This window comes from Taudactylus pleione, unplaced genomic scaffold (genome assembly GCF_031769625.1).
Source record: "Taudactylus pleione unplaced genomic scaffold, aTauple2 ptg000421l, whole genome shotgun sequence".
NCBI classification, from domain to species: domain Eukaryota; kingdom Metazoa; phylum Chordata; class Amphibia; order Anura; family Myobatrachidae; genus Taudactylus; species Taudactylus pleione.
The window spans coordinates 455,479-478,600 of record NW_028284823.1 but is presented as its reverse complement, the minus strand read 5'-3'; the positions used below and the strand labels follow the sequence as shown (position 1 = coordinate 478,600).

General features: G+C 44.0%; 1 protein-coding gene across 1 annotated transcript; it reads left to right on the top strand.

Moving 5' to 3' along the window:
• The first annotated feature begins 6,717 nt into the window (after positions 1-6,717).
• LOC148506185 (uncharacterized) lies at positions 6,718-20,372 on the top strand. Its single transcript, XM_088447134.1, is given in 4 exon segments — positions 6,718-6,786; positions 14,154-18,135; positions 19,150-19,885; positions 19,887-20,372. Coding segments are annotated over 3 exon segments (4,578 nt in total). The 5' UTR covers positions 6,718-6,786; positions 14,154-14,312; the 3' UTR covers positions 19,906-20,372.
• Positions 20,373-23,122: the final 2,750 nt, after the last annotated feature.

Here is a 23,122-nt window from a genome sequence, read left to right as displayed (position 1 = left end):
CTAAAGATAGCCCGCCCCCCCCCCCCGCGGCTACACACTAGGATACCCGGCTTACCTTCATTTGGTAAGACGGGTGTCAGGATTTAGTAGTGGGGCTAATGATAGGCATCAGGATTTTGACGGCTATCTTTAGTCCCATGTCGGTGTGTGAATGTCGGGATATCGGCGGGCGGGATGGCGCCCGCCGGTATCCTGACCGCATCCCATTTTGGGCAACTAATCCACTTTATCCTCTTTATCTCTTCAAGGCTTCCCTTCTGTCAGTAGCGGAATCAAACGTTTGTGAGTAAGCTTAGGCTGCGGAGGTAGATAAATTCTCACGGCAGCGGATGAGAGCATGAGCCCCACTCTGAAACATTTTGTAATCACCAGTCTGGACTTTTCAATTTTTCATGACAATATTCAGCAGGCCTCAAAGCGTACTGCATTAATATACACAGCTGGCCTCTTACTTTATACTAATTATGTATCTAAGGGAATTCTTATACTGTCTGTATTACTCTGTACTTATGTATCCTGTAGTACATTGCATCCCCTTGTATGGCACTACATAACCCTTGTGCAATCAGGAGGAAGTCTCTCCCCATAGGTGCTGGCTGCTGTGGGAGGGGCTGTGTGATCTGCAGGAGGTGCCCTCCTCCTCGTTGCTGTACAGGGGGCACCAGCAGATCCAGACAGCCGTGCCCCTCTAACAAGCCCGGGCCTGGTAAGTAAATTGTAATCCGGATGTAACGGAGGTTGAGGGCCCCAGGCTGTTGTCTTGCCCATGGTGTCTTAATCTGGCTCTGCTACTACCCAATCAACAAACAATTGGGATAGTTAGGAGGTATACACCTAGGGCCTGATTCAGACCTGGTCGCAAGCGCTGAGCACTCGCAACCGGGTCGATGGTGGCCCAGAGCGCATGTGCACGACGGAGCCGGCTCCGTCGTGCGCATGCGCGAGACCCAGATAGCGACGGGCAATCCGTCGCTCCTGGTCTCGCACCAAAGGGGGCGTGCTGTCGATGTTGAGTGACAGCACGCCCCCTTTGGTGGGCGGGCCGGGGGGGTGGCTGGGCCAGACGGAGGCGTTCCCTTGAGAACGCCTACCGTCTGGGAGTGGCCCCACTGACATCACAAGTGATGTCAGTGGGAGAGCTTTCGGCTCTGTTAGAGACGAAATCTCTCTGGGCTTGCGGCCACGAGACCCTACCACAAGGGTCTCGTCGCAAGCCCGATGGTCTTGACCATCGCGACCATCATCCTGGCCGCTCGCATTAGCTGTGGGTGGTAACCCACAGCAATGCGTGCGGCCAGGAGGGCGCTCCATAAAAAAAAAAAAGATGCCATGATTCAGCGCGAGCGCTCTGTCAGAGCGTTAAGCTCTGAATCAGGGCCCTATTTCACAGACAATTTTATGTGCTGAATGATTACAGTGTAAGGTATATGCAAATGTAGTGATTGTTCTTGATTTTTTTGCCACATAATGATCAATCCTCGGTATTCTCACTACCGGTAAAACTATTTCCTAAATCACAGCTACCATGCCTCGTGTTTTCAAAACACAGACTTCAAGTAAAACATTTGACAAAACGCAAATAGCATAAACAGTTTGCCTCAGGGTACTATGTAAATATAATGTTGCCTTTAAAAAAAAAAGTATCCTCTTTATATATAAAGTCCTATATAGCGTTCCCGCTAGGCTGTTTTAGCAGGGCGCTGCACCCTACCCTTCTGGAGGGCAAAAAGCGCTCTTCCCTCACCGCGCAGCGCACCGCTAAGACGGCCTGTGGGTGCCGTCTTCACCCTGCGACCCGCGGGTGGGGAAATGTGCGGTGACCCGGTCACCGCCGGTGAATAGACGCTGGGCGCATGCGCCCGGCATCTTTTCTACCTGTCAGCAGCGCTTGGGGGCTGCCCGGCGTGTCCGTAAGTGCCAGGCACACCCCAAAGAGTGACGAAAAGGTGACGCTTCTTATTGACACGCCCCCTTTTCAATGACCATGCCCCCTTTTCGGGTGCGCTCTCTAGCTCCAGGGCCCTGCCTGCCGCCGGAGCTAGAGTGAACACTACTATACACAATATTTTATATTGTATTATTAAAACATGTAAACAACAAAGAAGAAAAAGGATATGTCGTTACTTGATGCACTTAGATTAAAATATAAACTTTATTGTGTATATATAAAAATTATCAATATTGGATAGCAAAACAGTGAGATATAAAAGATAGAATGTGTGAATAAAGAAGAAAATGGTGTAAATAAAATATCAATTCCGACCGCTTGGAGCTCTTCTAATGACCTAAACTATATTTTATTATTGATGTTAATCTATATATTACACAGGAATAAATAAACAAATGTATTTTTTCTCAAATGATCACCTGTGCGTGTTTTTATTAGAAATAAGTTATAAATACTGTTTACATATGCTTTATAAATCAGTGTTCCCAGGGAATAAATATGACTACCTCTGTGGTATCATGTGTGTTAGCAAACAAAGGGCCTGATTCAGAGCCGGACGCTATATGCGGACAGTCGTTCAAAAAAAGGGGCCGGCTATTTAAATTGTGCGCTCGCTCATTGCGGTTTGTTGACGCCTCTATGTCTGAGCGAGCGAACGAAAAATGCGCTCGCTATTTTGTAAAGACGCCCCTTTGCCATTCGCATCACACATCTCTGAATCAGGGCGTGGTTTTTTTTGTTGCGAGGCGGTTACCACCCACAGCTAATGCGAGCGGCCAGGATGATGGTCGCGATGGTCAAGACCATTGGGCTTGCGACGAGACCCTTGTGGTAGGGTCTTGTGGCCGAAAGCTTTCCCACTGACCCCCAGACGGTAGGCGTTCTCATGGGAACGCCTCCGTCTGGGCAACCACCCCCCCGGCCCGCCCACCAAAGGGGGCGAGCTGTCACTCAACATCGACAGCACGCTTCCTTTGGTGCGAGACCTGGAGTGACGGATTGCCCGTCGCTATCCGGGTCTCGCGCATGCGCACGACGGAGCCGGCTCCGTTGTGCGCATGTGCTCTGGGCCACCATCGACCCGGTTGCGAGCGCACATTGCTTGCGACCGGGTCTGAATCAGGCCCACTGTCCCTTGTTCCTCCTAAGGTATAAATTATCTAGTATTATGCAGTCCAAGAAATATTCTTTACTATGCGGCTTAATAATAGAGGTTCTTACATGGAATAGCCAATGCTTGACCACATCCCCATATAGTGTCATGTACGCTGTATTATAAATCAGACGGGGGAGATTGTCCATCTTAATGGGTGCGCGCTTGGTCTGGCATCTGACATAAAGCAGCTGATCCGACTGATTGGTACGATTTGGCTGCTATATCGCACCGTGTGTGGGCCTATACACGGCGCGATATAGCAGCCAAATCGTACCAATCAGTCGGATCAGCTGCTTTATCGCACCGTGTATGGGGGCCTTTAGCGGTCAGAATTGATATTTTTTTTACACTATTTTCTTCTTTATTCACAAAATTCTATCTTTTATATCTTACTGTTTTACTATCCAATATTTTTAATTTTTATATATACACAATAAAGTGCATCAAGTAACGACATATCCTTTTTCTTCTTTGTTGTTTACACAGTCTAATTTTTGTCATTTGATAGCACCCCCTGCCTCTAAATTAAAATTAATTAAGTAAGGTTATATGATATAAGGGGCCCATGAGAATATACATATACTAGTTATCTTTATGAGAATGGATACCAGTGCGGATTGATGTATTTGTTTTGCAGTGGCATTATTATTAAAACATGAATTCTTGTGCTGTACTGAGAACTTGCAGTGGTTTTGACACCCACTTCACATGCAGCGGTTCAGAAGTGGCTCCTGTTCTGCTGCTGTAAGAGCAAAGTGGGGAACTCGGTATGGGTGGTGACCCCTCACCTCCAGGCCACATAGCAGCTGAACTCCCTGTAGTTCCACCAGATGACCAGGAAATGCACCTTTATTTTTTCAGAGATCACAACTGAATTATGAGCTAGATAGCATGAAGTAGTATTAATGGTTAATTTTTACCCATACGCAGAGTTTACGATTTCGGTCGGCATATGCATTCAGTTTAGCCTAAGCATACGTCACAGACACTTGCTCCCATGTTGTAAACCATTTATTTTATTTGCACCAAACATATTAATTATTCACTCTGCATCGGCCCCACTGTAAGGGGCACTGCTAAACAATTTAATGAGGAGTTGGGGGATGCAAGGAAAAGTTTTGTCAAAGACGGAGGTAATTTGCAACAGTATTTTAGTATATTTTACTATAATATTTTATTATCAAATTACAGCATAATCCCTTATCTTGAAAATCGTAAAATAGTATTATTTCAGGTAGTAAATTCCATACCTCTCACTATGGGGGAAAACTCCCATTTTTGTACTACACATGTCACACATGTCACCATGTCAGATGTATGCACACATCTGTATGAGCGGTACGGGGGGGAGGGGAGTGTGAAAGCATTGACGGAGTACACTAGGTGGCCGCGTGCAAAGTACGCACTGATGAAGAAGACTGGCAGCCGCTTTTGATTTGCTGAGTGCGTTACTATTATTAGTGTGGCTTCTGCAATCTAATAACATTATTTATTTCACATCTGCATTCGGTTTGTGGCATTAAAGCAGATTCCATATGATTTGAAGAGGAAAACAGTGATGTTTCTATTTATTTGAGGTTAATTTGTACTTTTATTTTCTATTTAAATCTGTCAGGGTCATCCACTGCGCAGCTGCCCCCTCCCCGCCACAATACCTGTGCTGGCTGTAACTTTACATTTTCGTGTTCACCACCTATATGTGCCCATCTTTCTGGTGTTCATGATCACAAAGATGGCACATGCAGAATGCCAGAGCCTTTGCTCTCTGCTGTGGTGGCGCCATATTTCTGATTACATGATCGCTGGAAAGATGGCTGTGCAGCCGGAGGCACGGATACTGGCAAATTTCGCCTGGGCCCCTTTGCAGCACACACTCTGTACCCATTGTAGATATGCCACTGACATCTGTATGTAATTGTATTTTAAATGATAAGCGCGACTTATTTATTAATAACAGGGCCTGATTCAAAGATGGACGCTAATGCGATTGCAGCTGCGCTTTCGTTCACAATGCAGCTGCAAAAATATGCTAATGTTTGCAAACGATCATCCGAGCATAAGGACGCCCACTGCTGCCTTCTTAACTGCATGCGACGATGCATACCTGCGTAAATTTTGGTAACATCAACTCACATCGAGCGGCCATTTTGCCTTTGCGGCAGGTCTGACCAGCCGCAGACTCGGCAGCTCTCCTCTCACGCAGAGGGCTCTCATGCTGCTTAGGAGATCGTAAGGGCTAATTTGTGCACACCTATGTAACAGCGTTTAAACGGTCAGACACACTTACGTTATTCTGACCACCCCCCTTTACCATCCCCCAAAACCTACAACCTGTCAATCATTGTGTGATGTATTCCTATGTGTATCCGTAATCGCAATGCAATCGCAGTGCACGCACAGTGCCGCTTATACTCATGCGCGATGGCAAACAATCGCTCGATCTGCGTACGGAATCGCCATTGTGTTCATCTCGGAATTAGGCCAAGAGTGTCCTATACTGTGTATAAATTGTGTACTGTAACTTGATAAATTGTGTACTGTAAATTTAGCGTTTACTACTAACACTATTTTCTGGTGTAATCCAAGTCCGTATACTACTGTTTTCTCTTAGCGTCAACCTGTCGTATTTACTTATAGCTGCTTCCAGATCTCTTGGAATCTACAGGAGACTTCTCAATTTCTTGCAGCTCTACCATACGCCGGGGAGCATGAGCCAGACCATTTCACAAGTGATGTGATGACAAACTACAGCATTGTGCTGCCAGGCCATGGTGCTGTAATTCATGATACTATGCCCCTCACATCACCCACCCGGGTTGGGTATGATATCCTGGCTCTCGGGAAGTCGCTGTTCAGAATACCGACAGGAGCATCCCGGCAGCCAGAATACCGACACCCATAGGAACGCAAGGTAAGTATTTTCCCTACCCTAACCCCTAACTCTTACCATTCGGGATGCTGATGGGCAGGATACTGATGCTGGGATCCCGACCTGTCGGGAATTCAGTGCCAATATTTAGACCTTCGGCATTCCGGACGCCGCGATGCCGACTACATCCCCACCCGGATAGGAGTCCTTTCCATAAAGGCTCGAGGAGACATTTAAAAATGAGGTAAGTATGATCTACTACTGTTCTCTTCTGTAGTAAAACTGGTCTTACATAGCGGGGCACTGCACAAAAAGCGTCTTTTTGGGGGCGCATTACGCACCTGCATCTCTTTATACAGAATGCGTCCAACTCTATATAGGCCCTGTCGAGGAATAGTCCGAGCAAAACAATGTAATGTAGATAGCTAGACAAGGTAGGACATAAATAATCTCTAAATTACAATGATAAAAATAGAGTGTTAAATAATAGGAACTATGGCATTTAGTCACACAATTGTAGTTTCATATACAGTATCTGCCTGTACAGCTGATGTACAGCTAATGAACTACATCTCCCTCAATGCCGTGCTGTAATACACCCTCCCCTTCCCTCTAGTCAACATATATGATTGTGCCAAAGATCAGGAAACTCCCTTCCTGACACAAGTCTGTTTTATGCTCACTTTCGTTTCTGTCATAGAAGTGGTAGTTACACAGGAAACTTTTACACAGAGGGCAAATACAGAATAACTTGCTGTGTACGTTTTTTATTACTGCAGAGAGTGGATGTTTGCAAGTTCCTGTAACTCAGAGGTATGTGTCACTGTCTATCTGTCTATGTGTCACCATTATTATTAATATTATTTTAGCACTTTTATTGCCGGAGATGAATCCATTCTCCCGGCGAAAGCTGGATACACACTATACGATCCGTTGTAAGATACATAGTTCCGTCGCGGATCGGAATGATATATTGTACACATCCGTCATTCGCAATGGTCGTTCAATGCATTGTCCCTTCTGCTATTTGGAACAGCACATGAGACAATGCAATGAATTACGCCATGCTGCTACATGTAGCATGTAACGATATATATCGCGCCATTGCATACCGAATAGTGTAGTGTGTACAGAGCGCGCGATGTATTGTTACAACGGGTGGTTCCATCGCTGGGTACACAAATCCTATAGTTGTACCCAGCTTGAGAAGGGACTGCCTAGTTTTAAAATATGTATTGCTCAATCTCACCTATCCGCTGTTAATAATGTAATTAAAATGTCTGGAAATCACCTTAAAATTAGGATGATTGGTTTATTAGTTCCTGTAATTACCACGCCAAGACCTATTTCTCATGGATGTTATTGATAAAAACATAGTGCATCAAATGTTTATATAAAATGCATTTAAGGCACGTTAGCTTCATGCGTTTTACCCATTTTCTAAGCCTATATGTGAATTAGCCCTTTCAAGAGCAAAAATCCATAAAGCAGCTTTGGACTACAGTGAGGAAGACATCCACAGTATTCCGTTATCAGGGCTCACTGCTAGAAAGCAATATTTTATGTAGCAATTTTTAGTTATACCTTATGTACAGGTGATCATGCCATATTGCGATGAGGCTTTATGGCATACTAATCTACTTTATCATGCTGCTCTCTGGGAGATTCAGCAGGGGGGGTACCAAGCGGGAGGTGTGTGTGTGGGGGGGCGTGGTGCTGCTAATTCCATAATTCTGTCGGCGCCCTGCACAACATTAAGCCACATATATAGGGGATACATAGATAGGAGATGGTGCAAAAATGATGCAATTCACAATGAATTATGTCATCACAGTCCTGTCTTACCAACTACACTCAAGAAATAGATGGGATCCAGGAAAGTTGTCTCCTCTCTCTGGGAGCCCACCCTGAAATTCAGGAGTCTCCCAGACATTTCAGAAGAATAGTCAGATCAGCTTTATAGTAAGATGTTAAATAATCAACAAGATATTATTTTCCCATATTATCAGTGTATGGGGTGTGTCAGACTTTCTTGGATTTACTGTTGACCTTTAGACCCCCAGTCATTTTACTGGCCAGTAAGGACCAGCTTAGAGCTTTGCCTGTTGCTCATCTGACATGTTTCCCTTTAATCTGTACTTGCTCTCATGTATGTATGAGTAATGTATAGGCCCAATAATTTATCCATCACTTTACAATATTGCAGGGTACAGTAATATGGTTCAAGAAATTAGAGGGTATGAACACAATCAAAGATGTAGCAGATTGTGTCCAAATCAACTTCTGTTTTAAATGGTTTCGCTGGGACACACAGATAGGTGTTATTAGGCGCTCTGTAGAGCAGGGCTTCTAGTACTAATGTGAGTTATTTTGAGCATAAGAAAAACTGGCATGGCCAGTCTGTCTTCTAACTGCACAAGCCTATAAATATGCAGAGGCTAGGCTGACAAACATTCCTAATATATTATATATGATAGTTCAAAAGCAGGAAGGTGTAAGGGTTACATAGGCGCAGGTTCAAGATAAAGGTAGATCATGTACAGAAGGGAGGGACACTTGCAGCAACTCAATAAAGATGTGTTCTTAGGGGGTGACATGTTAGCAGCTGCGATAGTTGTAGTATAGTAATGCAACAGGAGGCGTCACGCGTCTTGCATGCATTACTGATCCGAGCTCCGTCCTTGGACGCAGCATTGGATCATCTGTGTGTCCCTCGGCCGGCCGAGTTATCATGTGGTCACGCAATCATGCAAGCCAGCCTTCGCAGATTGTCAAAAGAGGCCAGGAAATCTCTGTCTGCCGATGGAGATCATGGCGTCTCCCCCCTCCCATGGTGGCGACACGCATCCGTTTTGGGAAATGGAGGCTGATGCTACCCCCCCCACGACAATCAGACCCGCTGAGAGCCACGGCGGGCCCGGGTAATAAGGGGCATGGCCTAATCGCGGGAGGACGCCCCCTTCCCGGAAAAAAAAGATTTGCGCTGGGGAGGGGGCGCTCCCCAGGGTTCTCAGCCCTGCTCAAAGCCAGGGGGGGCGCAATCAGTGTGATCGCGCCCCCCCACAGGCTTAGGAGACTGCTGTGGCTGTGCTGCTGCTCTGCATGCGATCGCACAGGACCCGTTCTGCACAGGCGCAGATTCCCAATAATGGAAACTGCTGAATTAGACCCTTAATTCTTAAGTTGTAGACACGGAAATCTATTTACTGTTAATGCTGCTTTTAAAGGATAGCTCCTCCCAAAAATAATAAATCCATTCTGGATGAAATTCTTTGAGAGAAACATTGCACGCTATTATTTATCTGGGGTGCAGTGTGTGATCCCCAATGTCTGCAGTGACCTGGGAATGAGCCTAGCTCCTGCCGCAGCATTGGTTTATAATGGCAACACTTAGGGACAGGACAGCATTGCCAGACTGCTGCAGCCATCAGGCGACCCACCAGAATTGGTAAAACTGAGGGCTCCGAAGTTGGTAACATTCAGGATTAATGTTTCTTTTATGACATTCTAACTAAAAAAAACCCTGAGTTTTCAGTTTTGGCTAAAATTAGCCGTTTTCAGTATCTTAAAAAAAAACACGTATTTTATTTTAAGCATATCTTATTGTACAACCTTTTGCAAGTAATCAAACAAATAATATACTATAGAACAGGGGTGGCCAGACTTTTGGACTTAGTGACCTACTTTTAAAACTAAAAACCTTTTGTGATCTACCGAGCCCGAAAAAGGGGGCTTGGTGTGCAAAAAATGGGGCATGACCTCGCAACAAGGGATGTGTGTGGTCTGTCCTGACGAAATCACATAGTATCCCCAATTCAAATTACTCCACACAGCAGCACAATCTTATTCACATTGCACCACATAGTAGTGTCCCTTATGAATGTTACAACACACAGTAGTGTCCTTTACAGGGCAGCATTCAGGGGGGACAACCGGGCATCGAGTCCCGCGCCTGGAGGGAAGGGATAGAGAGGGGGCCACAAGCCAGCCCGAGTGAGATCGCGGAACGGCAGCCAATCAGACACGGCCGTTGCGGCCGCTCCTGATTGACTGCCGGTCCACGAGCTTTTAAAAAAGGAGGGCGGGCGCCAATGCTCTCTCTGACACAGGGCACCAAAAAGTCTAGTTACGGCTCTGGTGCCCCTTATGCAGTGCCCCCAGTAGTGCCCTTTATGCAGTGCCCCCAGTAGCTCCCCTTATGTAGTTCCCCCAGTAATGCCCCTAGTAGTGTCCCTTATGTTGTACCCCCAGTAATGTCCCTAGAAGTGCTCCTTATGCTGTGCACCCAGTTCTGGTGCCCCCTCCCCTGTGCAGTACTAACCTCTCTTCATGCTGGTCCACACTCCCACGCTGCCGCTGCCTGCCACCGACTTGATCTAACAGACTCTTCACATCACGGGTGACATCATGACGTCACTAGCGCACTGCATCCCTGGGAATGCTGGCCTCTGAATCGATCAGAGGCTTCTTTAGTCTCTGATTGCTTCAGAGACCAGCGTTTTGCTGCAGCAAGTTGGTCGTGATCTACCGACGAGAGCTCCACGAGCTACCGGTAGATCGCGATCAATGTATAGGCCAGCACTGCTGTAGTATGTAGTAGGTGACTGCGATTTTCAGCGAAGTAAAATAGATAAATCTATGATTGGAGTAATAGAATAAGATATATTGTTTCTAAAACCGAAAATGGCTTCCTTGTCTAGTACTTTTGTGGGTGGGAACTCAGTGGAACTGAATATTCTGTAAGTATCTTGTACTTTGTATGTCATATTTTTGTACTCTTAACTTATATCTGGTTCCAGATTCCCATATAATTATTAACTCACCCTCTGTAAAACTAGGGCAAGTCTAAATGGCGTGAGACTATATCATTTGACTTTCACATACATTTTTCTGAATTATCAATATTACTGTGTCCCTTGGACTGCCTGTTGTCTGCTATATTCTTGACCACAGTAATAATATACACTCAGAAAAATGACTCATAGACATCTAATCAGTAGTTACAAGTGTCACTTTGATGAATTGAGTGCAAAGTGCCTTTCTATACTGATAAAGAGACATCTTCTGGTGCTTTACCAGTTTGTTCCATTCATTTCTGCTGTATTGGAGGACATTACTAATGAGACTGACTTACCAATAGGTATATGGTAGTAGACATATAAGAGACCACTTTATATTCCCAGCTAATATCTCCAACAGGAATACACCTTTACATACAAGTGCAACATAATTACTGGGTTGCTTCTCGGCCTTTTGGCTAAGATCAGGTGAAGATGCCTACAGTATGTACGCTATGGGGCTTAAAGGCGCCCCAGTAAGCAATGGGCCATCACCTGGTCCTCTGGCCAAGAGGCCAGCTGCTTGAAGCCTGAGGTGCTATGTGCCCCTTTCTTTGAGATAGCCTTATGGCCGGGGCAAGGATCCTTGAGGCAGAAGGAGACCCAAAGACCATTTCCCCCTAAGAGGCCTTTTGGCTCCGGGGGGGTTGGGGAAGTCAAGGGGACCTCCTACCTTTGGCAAAAGGGTCCAGAAGATTCCTCTTTCCCCTCAATGGGGGCTTTTGGCTCTGAGGGAACGGGGTGAAATAGGACAACTCCTTTTAGAGAGGTTCCGAAGACCCAAGCCTGCAGCACAGTTTTTTCACACTGCACTGGGCGATTGGAGCACGCACCTCAGGCTTCAAAGGAAAAAAATAACACCAACAAAATCTTTAGTTTGTTACAATTTTCTTTATTATAGATTACTATACATACATTTTGTTAAATAAATTCTGTGCTACACACAATGGGGCTGATTCTGAGGTGGGAGCAAAGCAAAGACAACTAAGTAACTTAGCATCTGGATAAACCATGTTGCAATATGAGGCAGGGCTGGATTATAGGGGTGGCGACAGGGGCGGTCGTCCCGGGACCCTCACACCTAGAGGGCCTCCACACAGCAGCAGCTGCACCAGAGCAGGCGCAATGTTATTAAGCCACTCCCACCTCACGGCTGCGATTCATGGGTCAATCATTTCCAATTGACCCGAAAATTGCTGCATTTTGCCGTGAGGGGGGTGGAGCTTAATAACATGGTACCTTCCTGCCAGGTCCCGTCCCCATCCCATCCACAACATGCAGTGCAGGTGCTGCAACTTAAGTATGTGATACTTGTGTGTGTAAATATGTATGTGTGTGTGTAATGTATGTGTGACACATGCGCATTTGTGGTGTATATACAGTATGTGTTTTTCTGTGTGAATACATGTATGTATGTGTGTGTAAGTATATAAATATATGCATGTGTGGTGTGTGTATGTATGTAGGGGTGTATATATATATATATACATATATATATATATATATATACACGGAACCTGCACACCTGCCCAAGCACATCCGCAACCTGTCCTGCCTGCCTGTCTGCCCATGCAGCTCTCCTGCACAAATATATATATACTTTTAATACAATTATATAGATAGGGACCCACAAGGTTGTCACCCCAGGGCCCCTACAAACCTTAATCCGGCCCTCATGTGAGGGGGGGGCAAATTCATGCAATATTTTTGCATTCAGGAAAAATACTTTCTGCTTTTGCATATAGCCCCCAAATACTGGACAGCTTTAACTCCAGCCTGTTAGAGGGGCCTGGCGGGGGCCCACATCCTGCAGCACCCCACCCTCCCCACACCTGCTCCCACTCCCTATGTGGTACTTTGGGCAGGAAGAGAGCGTACTGACTGCTGCTGCAGCAGCCTGTCTCCCCAGCACACACGCTGCTGTCACTCTATGTGCTGGGCTAGGGAGAGAGGCTGCTGCTGCAGCAGTGGTCAGTCCTCTTTCTCCCTGCATGATGTGTTGGGGGGAGCCATGCCAATCACACTCGTCCGCTCCCCTCCCAGACACCTGCGGCGCCCCACACCGGACACTGGCGCCCCCCCCCACATGTGGTGCACGCAGTCGCTTCACATCCACGAATATATTATGTTTTTTCCTAATCATAAAGAGGTGGTCCGGCCACACCTCCCCGAGTTGGCCACGCCCCTTCCAGTACTTGGGCCCAGCAAAGCTGTCGGTGACCCAATATGTTATTTTCAATACTCGTACAGTGGGCCCTCATAGCTGGATTTCCTATGAAGCTCTGCATAATCCAGACCAACATTTCTCCTCTCAGATAAGGATACAAATCCATGCTCTGGACAACAACAACAGTTGGACAATGACCATTTTTATTTACATTGTCTTAATTGTATTTTCTACATATTTTTATAGCAGCAAATAAATAATTTCTATCTTTTTCTAGTTTCAAATAGCATTCATAAAAAACGATAACTTTTATGACAACCACCCAACTTTGTTAATAATATTTGGATGGATACATTTCACTGTAATGACTACAAATGATTGAATGAATTTGGCATGGACTGGACTATGGGCCTGATTCAGCAAGGATCGCAACTGGAATTACGCATACAATCGGCCGAATGTTGCGTAGGCATCGAAGTGTGCGTGCCTGAACACTCCACTGCGATCGGGACAGTGATTGTAGTGACTTCGCAGACCCATCGGAGAGAGATTGACAGGAAGTACCAATTGGGAGTGATGACGGGGGGTGGGCAAAACGCAGGTGTGCCAGTGCGTTCGAACGCCATTGCAGGGGTGTGCATAAATTATCCTCTGCGATGCCATACGCAGCTTGTGTACTCACAGCGTGCGATGAGGTTAGCAATTCCTGAGTAAGGTCAGAGCTTGTGCAAGTGTGCGCGAGGCTGCGATGGTACTTGTTACCAATGGTTTTGCAGTCTTGCTAAGTAAGGGGAATGGGTGTCCTTCTGTTGAGCTGCAGCGGCATAGCGATCGCAGAGAATTAGCATATCATCGCGGTGAGACTGTGTGCGTAATCGCTATTGCAATCGCAGTTACTATCCGTAGTGAATCAAGCCCTATGTTTGATTTTGGTCTTCTAAGTCCAAAAAGCTATTTTCTTGGTCTGAAATCACTATGGAAAACGAAATGCTAAAATCAATTCATATATGGGATTATGTGATGAATGGAATTATTAGAAATGTGTATTAATCTTACATTGTGAATAGTTGGTATATTGATCCCTATTGATGAATATATATTAGGTTGTACTGTACCATAAAGACTAGTATCAAGACATTGCTTTGTATTAAATATTTTATTATTTTCTCTGCTAGGAGAGAAGAAAGGGGTTGTAGCATGTAAAGACAGATATAATGAGAGGACTGAGTTTTCATCACATGTCTGAGTTATAGAAGTTACTAGAATTACCTAAGAAACGTGGAGAACACAAAGGCAAACTAAAAACAATCCACTTAATAAAGTCATCAACACAAATGATGGACCCAGCAACATCAGTCCATCAAGAGGAGAGCCAAAGTCAACCAAATTTACAGCAATCGTTATATGGTAATGAACCTCCGAATAAACAACCATCTAATTCAACACAGCAAAGCCCCGAGGTTCCTCAGCTCTCAACTGACCATACATCTATAACTTCTAAATTATGCCAAGATGATCTTTGTTCGCCAAATACAAAAGAAGGAAATAATATAGAATCTTCAATGGACAGGAAACAAGAAAGCAGTGATAATATAGAACAACTCACCAAAGTCCCAGAAGAAATAAATATCTCCCCTGAAAAACAGTTTTCTCTAGATAACCAAAGTTTGCACATATCAGACCATCCTGCCTTTGAAAAGACAACCTCATCCTCCCCACAGCTAATTGTGGAAAAAGACAAAGCAACAGCTGACAAAACAACACCAGTATTTGGTGCAAAGGGCCCAGAACAGCCTGCCATTATAAAGCCAACTTCATACACACCAGCACCATCTGTTGATAAAGACAAAGCAATTACTGGCACAACAACATCAGTATTTGGTGTAAAGAGGTCAGAACAGCCTGCCATTAAAAAGCCAACTTCATACTCATCAGAGCCATCTACTGATAAAGACAAAGCAACAGCTGACACAACAACACCAGTATTTGGTGCAAAGGGCCAAGAACAGCCTGCCATTATAAAGCCAACTTCATACTCATCAGACCCATCTACTAATAAAGACAAAGCAACAGTTGACAGAATAACACCAGTATTTGGTGCAAAGGGCCAAGAACAGCCTGCCATTATAAAGCCAACTTCATACACACCAGCACCATCTGTTGATAAAGACAAAGCAACTACTGGCACAACAACACCAGTATTTGGTGAAAAGGGCCAAGAACAACATGTCATTATAAAGCCAACTTCATACACACCAGCACCATCTGTTGATAAAGACAAAGCAATTACTGGCACAACAACATCAGTATTTGCTGTAAAGAGGTCAGAACAGCCTGCCATTAAAAAGCCAACTTCATACTCATCAGAGCCATCTACTGAAAAAGACAAAGCAACAGCTGACACAACAACTCCAGTATTTGGTGCAAAGGGCCAAGAACAGCCTGCCATTATAAAGCCAACTTCGTACACACCAGCACCATCTGTTGATAAAGACAAAGCAACTACTGGCACAACAACATCAGTATTTGGTGCAAAGGGCCAAGAACAGCCTGCCATTATAAAGCCAACTTCATACACACCACCACTATCTGTTGATAAAGACAAAGCAACTACTGGAACAACAACACCAGTATTTGGTGTAAAGAGTCCAGAACATCCTGCCATTATAAAGCCAACTTCATACACATCAGAGCCATCTACTGATAAAGACAAAGCAACAGTTGACACAACAACACCAGTATTTGGTGCAAAGGGCCAAGAACAGCCTGCCATTATAAAGCCAACTTCATACACACCACCACTATCTGTTTATAAAGACAAAGCAACTACTGGCACAACAACACCAGTATCTGGTGTAAAGAGTCCAGAACATCCTGCCATTATAAAGCCAACTTCATACACACCAGCACCATCTGCTGATAAAGACAAAGCAAGTACTGGCACAACGACACCAGTATTTGATGTAAAGAGTTCAAAACATCCTGACATTATAAAGCCAACTTCATACACACCAGCACCATCTGTTGATAAAGACAAAGCAATTACTGGCACAACAACATCAGTATTTGCTGTAAAGAGGTCAGAACAGCCTGCCATTAAAAAGCCAACTTCATACTCATCAGAGCCATCTACTGAAAAAGACAAAGCAACAGCTGACACAACAACTCCAGTATTTGGTGCAAAGGGCCAAGAACAGCCTGCCATTATAAAGCCAACTTCGTACACACCAGCACCATCTGTTGATAAAGACAAAGCAACTACTGGCACAACAACATCAGTATTTGGTGCAAAGGGCCAAGAACAGCCTGCCATTATAAAGCCAACTTCATACACACCACCACTATCTGTTGATAAAGACAAAGCAACTACTGGAACAACAACACCAGTATTTGGTGTAAAGAGTCCAGAACATCCTGCCATTATAAAGCCAACTTCATACACATCAGAGCCATCTACTGATAAAGACAAAGCAACAGTTGACACAACAACACCAGTATTTGGTGCAAAGGGCCAAGAACAGCCTGCCATTATAAAGCCAACTTCATACACACCACCACTATCTGTTTATAAAGACAAAGCAACTACTGGCACAACAACACCAGTATCTGGTGTAAAGAGTCCAGAACATCCTGCCATTATAAAGCCAACTTCATACACACCAGCACCATCTGCTGATAAAGACAAAGCAAGTACTGGCACAACGACACCAGTATTTGATGTAAAGAGTTCAAAACATCCTGACATTATAAAGCCAACTTCATACTCATCAGAGCCATCTACTGATAAAGACAATGCAACAGTTGACACAACAACACCAGTATTTGGCGCAAAGGGCCAAGAACAGCCTGCCATTACGAAGCCAACTTCACACACACCACCACCATCTGTTGATAAAGACAAAGCAACTACTGGCACAACAACACAAGTATTTGGTGTAAAGAGCCCACAACATCCTGCCATTATAAAGCCAACTTCATACACATCAGAGCCATCTACTGATAAAGACAAAGCAACAGCTGACACAATGACACCAGTATTTGGTAAAATGGGGTCAGAACATCCTGCCATTATAAAGCCAACTTCATACACACCAGCACCATCTGTTGATAAAGACAAAGCAGCTACTGGCACAACAACATCAGTATTTGGTGTGAAGAAGTCAGAACAGCCTGCCATTGAAAAGCCAACTTCATACTCATCAGAGCCATCTACTGATAAAGACAAAGCAACAGCTGACACAATGACACCAGTATCTGGTGCAAAGGGGTCAGAACAGGCTGCCATTATAAAGCCAACTTCATACTTATTAGAGCTATCTACTGATAAAGACAAAGCAACTGCTAATATGACACCAGTATCTAGTGCAAAGGGCCCAGAACATCCGGCCATTGAAAAGCCAACTTCATACACATCAGAGACCTCTGTTGATAAAGATGAAGTAGCTGCTGACACAACGACACCAGTATCTGGAGAAAAGGGGTCAGAAAATCCTGCCATTGAAACACTAACTTCATACTCATCAGAGCCCTCTGTTGACAAAGACAAAGCAACTTCTGACACGACACCAGCATCTGGTGCAGAGGGGCCAGAACAGGCTCCCACTGAAAAGCAAATGACATGCTCACCAGAACCATCTGTTGATAAAGGCAAAGCAACTGCTGACACATCTGATGCAAAGGAGCCAGAACAGCCTGCCATTGAAAATCCGACTTCATACTATTCAACGCCTTCTGTTGATAAAGACGAAGTAACTGCTGACACAAGGACACCAACATCTGGTGCAAAAGGCACAGAACATCCTGCCACTGAAAAGTCAACTTCAATCTCATCAGAGCCATATGTTGATAAAGACAAAGTAACTGCCTACACAATGACTCCAGCATCTGGAGAAAAGGGCCCAGAACATCCTGCCATTGAAACGCTAACTTCATACTCATCGAAGCCCTCTGTTGACAAAGACAAAACAACTGCTGACACAATGGCACCATCTGCTGTAGTTGGGCCAGGACAGCCTGCCATTCGAAAAAGAGGCCTAGAAAGGCTGTCTGAGACCCATGAAGTGAAACAAGCCACTGGTAGATCACCCCCTGTTGCAGATAAAACAGAGAGTATAAACATACGCGCAACGTGGAACCTGGTGGTACCAGTGGTTATTGGTAAGATGCTATACATCTAAAACTATAAATGAATAAGTTACCGTTATAAACAGATTATCATCAAAAATTGCATGTAAAATAGTTCACTAAATATAATTGGTAATATGATATACTAGGTGGTTCTGTGATATACAATACTAGCCTTACTGATATAAAGTTACAAGTAGCTTGAACGGTCTATTTCTCCTCAGGTATTACAGTCCTGGGCTAAAAAGATAGGTTTAGTAACAAGCAAAAATATTTAGAAGGCTTTATAGAAAAAAATTTAAACAAACATGTTGCTAAAGAATTACACAATGTACGAGAGTGGTTCAATAAGTAACGTAACAAGACCTCTCACGTGTGTAATGGTCTCCCTTTCATTCTAATTTCCCCCCAGGCCAGAGCAGGTAGGCCACTGCTTCCACTCACGGCCATTAGACTGCGCCTCTTATCAGTCATACTGTCCCAACATCAGTAGTAAGATGGCGGGGCTGGCGGTAACATGGTCAAACCTTAAGGTGCGTAGTGTGATCAGATTTCTGCATCTAAAGGGCACATCAGACGCTGATATTGGGGGTCTCCACTTCCCCAGCCTGCACAGACCATAGTGATCTGTGCACTGCTTCACTCCATCTCACCTGTCAGAAGTCTATTACTTGGTCGGGTTTGCCGTTAGTTTTGCAGTGGGTTCTAAGCCTGATGCTCCAGGCTTTAAATAATCAATAGTTGGTCTGATGGTCTATTGCCATCTAAAATCAGGTTTTTCCTGCCAATTTCCTTTGGATTTGCCTTTAGTAAATCTCTGGATTGCAAATCTGACCGAAATTCGCATAAAAACCCAAACTCGAAGCTTAGTAAATTTCTGGTTGCTTGGTGATAATTTGTAAACTAAACATAATTTTTGTTTTATTTAGATATAAATAGATTTCGGTGCTTGTTTTGTTCTATTTGGTGCAGATGATTTGCTTTTATTTCTTTTCATGGAGCTTCAGTAAAACGTGACTTACTGTATATTGTCTTGTCTGCCCTTAGGTTCTATTGCAATTATTGTACTTATCTATATCGGCTTTTGGAGAGGACCCACAGAATCTTCAGGTTCCAGTAACCCAATCCTGCAGATTTTCCATGATAAGTTTAATAACCTCAAAGCTGATTTCCCTGGACAAAAGGATTATTTGTGGTTGAGAAGTGGAAAAATGTTGAAAAATCATCTCAACAAATCTGAACCACTAGAACCTGCTACGTTCATCCTCACTGCAGCCCAAGACGGGGAACACACTTTACGGTGCTTAAGTGATCATCTAGCAAGTACCTATGCCACCGCCCACAATGCTAGTTGGTTGGTGATTCATGGACCTTCTATGGCTGAAACAGATGGTATCCAAGCCAAACTGCTGATAGATGAACAGCTTATTGCAGGGTTTGAGTCTACCGCTCGGGCAGCAGTCTTTTCCCGCATAGAAACTCTGCCCTCTAGTTCCTTGCTCATCCTTTACAAATACTGTGATCATGAAAATGCTGCCTTTAAGAAAGTGGCACTAGTGCTCACAGTACTCTTGGAAGAGAAATCACTGAACACAGACATGTCTCTCACAGAACTGGAAGAGAAAGTGAAAGATTTCTTGTGGAAACGATTCATTAGCTCAGACAGCATCAAATCGCACCACGAGTTAGACAGTGACAAACTGAGCGGGGTGTGGAGCCGCATTTCGCACCTTGTTCTCCCTGTTCTGCCTGTGGACACCATCGAAGCTGGAACCTGTCCTGATCCAGATGGAAGATAAATAAAGATGGCCGACTTGAGACGATAATAGATAACGGTGTACTGGCCCATAAGATTGCCATTCATCTAAGTGTGCCTTAACTTTTCTAAAGACCGTCACATAAAATGGCTGCCTGTCTGTAATATGCGCATATCGCAGAGCGCTGAAGCGGCTGAAATATGTCATGGTCATCAAGCAATGAAGAGAAGACTAGGAGGCACCAATACGAAGTTTTTTCTTTTTTTTTCTTCATGAAATCAGTTTATTTGCACTATTACAACGTAATCAAAAGAGCTGCTTAGCATCATGATCAACCAATAAGATTGCATGTAATAACTACATTGTATAGTAATTAATTATGAAGGTTTTTAATTTTTTTTTTTAGGGAAACATAATTCAAGTTTTAAACATCACATATCTAAGACTTTGGAAAAACTACATAAGCCATGAACAAAAGAAAATGAATGTAAAGAAATAATAGGTTTTTTAAAAAGTAGCTTTTGTAAATTTTGCATTAATGTTAAAGTCAACAAGTAATTACAATTAATTGTTATTAACAATTCTTTGTTTCTCTTATGTAAATTCGTTTGATATATGTACTTACGTCTGGCAATGTTAAATGCAAAACTAATGTGTCTCCAGGCTGCGAAGCTGCTGGTTCTGGCAGGACACATTGAAACCTTTAGTTCCACAGCTGGTGAGCCCAAGCCAGGTTTATTACATTAGTAGGAGCTCTTTCCCCTGGACTGGACTGTTGTGGGTTTAGCGACATGTCTACCACTTTCCATAAAGACAGAAAACATGGACTATTGATGAATTCCCTGCCTAGTGCTGGAAGCTCTATCTAGTGCTAGGTGGGACCAATCTTAATTTGTCTTTTCTGAGCATTTGGGGCTCTGGGCCTGATTCAGAGCCGGACGCTATTTGCGTCGTTCTGAAAAAGGGGCCGGATATTTAAATTAAGCGCTCGCTCTTTGAAGTCTGTTGACGTCTCTATGTCTGAACGAGCGAACGAAACATGCGCTCGCTATTTTGTAAAGACGCCCCCTGGCCGCTCGCATCATACGTCATCTACGCTATTTATTAGATTAATCGAGTACATCGAAAGGCGTATGAACTGCTCGCTATTCTTGTGGTAGCATTTTCCTACCGCAATCATGCGAGCAATTCAGGCTAAAAGACAACCAAGTGACGTGGTCGATGACGCTGCTTTGTTAATTATGCACACCCTTAAAACGCCCGTTTTGACCGCTTGGCACGCCTGCGTTTCGGATCTCCACTCCCCGTTTTCAAGCACCTTCCCCTATTACGATCCACAAACGCCTCATCCTGTCACTCAAATTAGCAGGCACTCGCTATTTTGCGAGCACATGATTTCCGACCGCACTGACTGGTTGGCGCATGCGCATTAAAACCCATACGCAGATGTGCGAACATCGCTCGGAACGAACGAGCGGCCACTTACGAGCGGCTCTGAATCAGACCCTCTGTGCCTAGAATTGTGGCACAATTGTGTTTAACACTGTCACATGTAAATGCTGCCCTTCAGCCTGGCAATGACCATTCTAGTCTGCTACTCCTTCCCCAGCTGCTGGCCGGGGTCAGAACCTGGAATTTTCAAATTGGCAAGTTTTAACATTATTATTTTAAACACTCTTCGGAGAATGAAGGAGTCAATATGAGTATACAGTACCTCTCCCAAATCTGACGTTAGTTGAAGTGTCAAGTTGGTGTGGAGAACCAAAATCCTAAGGGGTATTTTTACTAAACTGAGAGTTTTTAGAAGTGGAGATGTTGCCCATAGCAACCAATCAGATTCTACTAAGCATTTAACTAGCACCTTCTAGAAGATAATAGCTAGAATCTAATTGGCTGCTATGGGCAACATCTCCACTTCTAAAAACTCTCACTTTAGAAGCATTTTTTTCACGTCACCCCTAGGCCTAAAGTTTTTTATTGAGAAATTTAGCAACAATTATTAAATTAAGTAAATTGTCTTTATCTATTACTCTTAGGCCCGTATTCAATTTGAGGTGAAAAGTCTGGACTTTGCTACTTTAGGATTTTGTCCCCCATATTTTTTTTTTTTTGCCCCCAAAATGAAACTTATTTTTTTGGGGTGTCCCGATGTTTTTTTTTTTTTACTTTTTTTGGACACACATTACTTTTAGGGGTCATTCCCAGGGATGCAGGCTATTTATTTTAAGCCTGCACCCCTAAACCCCAATTCTGCACTTTTTTTCGCCACCTATTGTGTGGAGAAAAATTATTGAATACGGGATAATTGAAACAGGTGAAAATGACGTCATCAGCGATAAATTATCACCGTTAACGAGTTTTCGCCTCAAATTGAATACGGGCCTTAGGCTCAGTTATGTGGTGGTGGACAGTGTTGTGACCTATATGTCCAAATATTTTATGACTGGCAGCCACCAGCATTGATTTTCCTATCACATTGACCATAAATATTTTAATTTGGTTCCGGAGCACCAACCCAAGGCTCTCTTGCAAGTAGCCCGAGGCACCCCAAGGTGCCACGGCACCCAGTTTGTGAACCACTGGGTTAGACGTTATACGTAAACTAAGCTTTCTAAGTGCTTCTGTAGCTGATGGAATGGAATTACTTTAGTTGTTTTAATGAACCTGCTTTCATCACAATCTCTACAGCCATCTGGGTAAGATAAGTGGGAATTATTCCATACTGTACAATGCCATTGCAACAACTGGCAGTTTCGACATGTACAGTAGTTGTTACTAAAATTACCCATGCAAATGAAACTTAAAACCTTCATTTTATGCACATTTACCATTTACCACTGTGTTCACATTTGTGGTTACTCAGCTATCATACACACTGTGGGCCTGGTTCTGACTTGGGAATAAAGTAAAAAAGTGCACGTAACTGTGTACATGGACAAAATATGCTACAATACAAGAGGTGCAAAAACATTTCTTCTTTTTGCATACAGGATAAATACTGGCTGCTGTTGCATGTAGCCCAGAAATGCTGGACAGCTTTATTAGCTTTATTTTTACACTACAATTTAGATTTGCGTTTGGACACCCCCCTCTCTTATCTAAATCTCTCTGCACACTGTACATCTGCCCCACCTGCAGTGCAGCGTGGTTTTGCTAAGGTGCACAGTTATTTGCTCTTTTTGGTTTCCTCACAACACGGAATCAGGCCCTGTGAGAGCTATGTAATAGGTTCTGACATTACGGAACAACGTGATTGCGGCGAG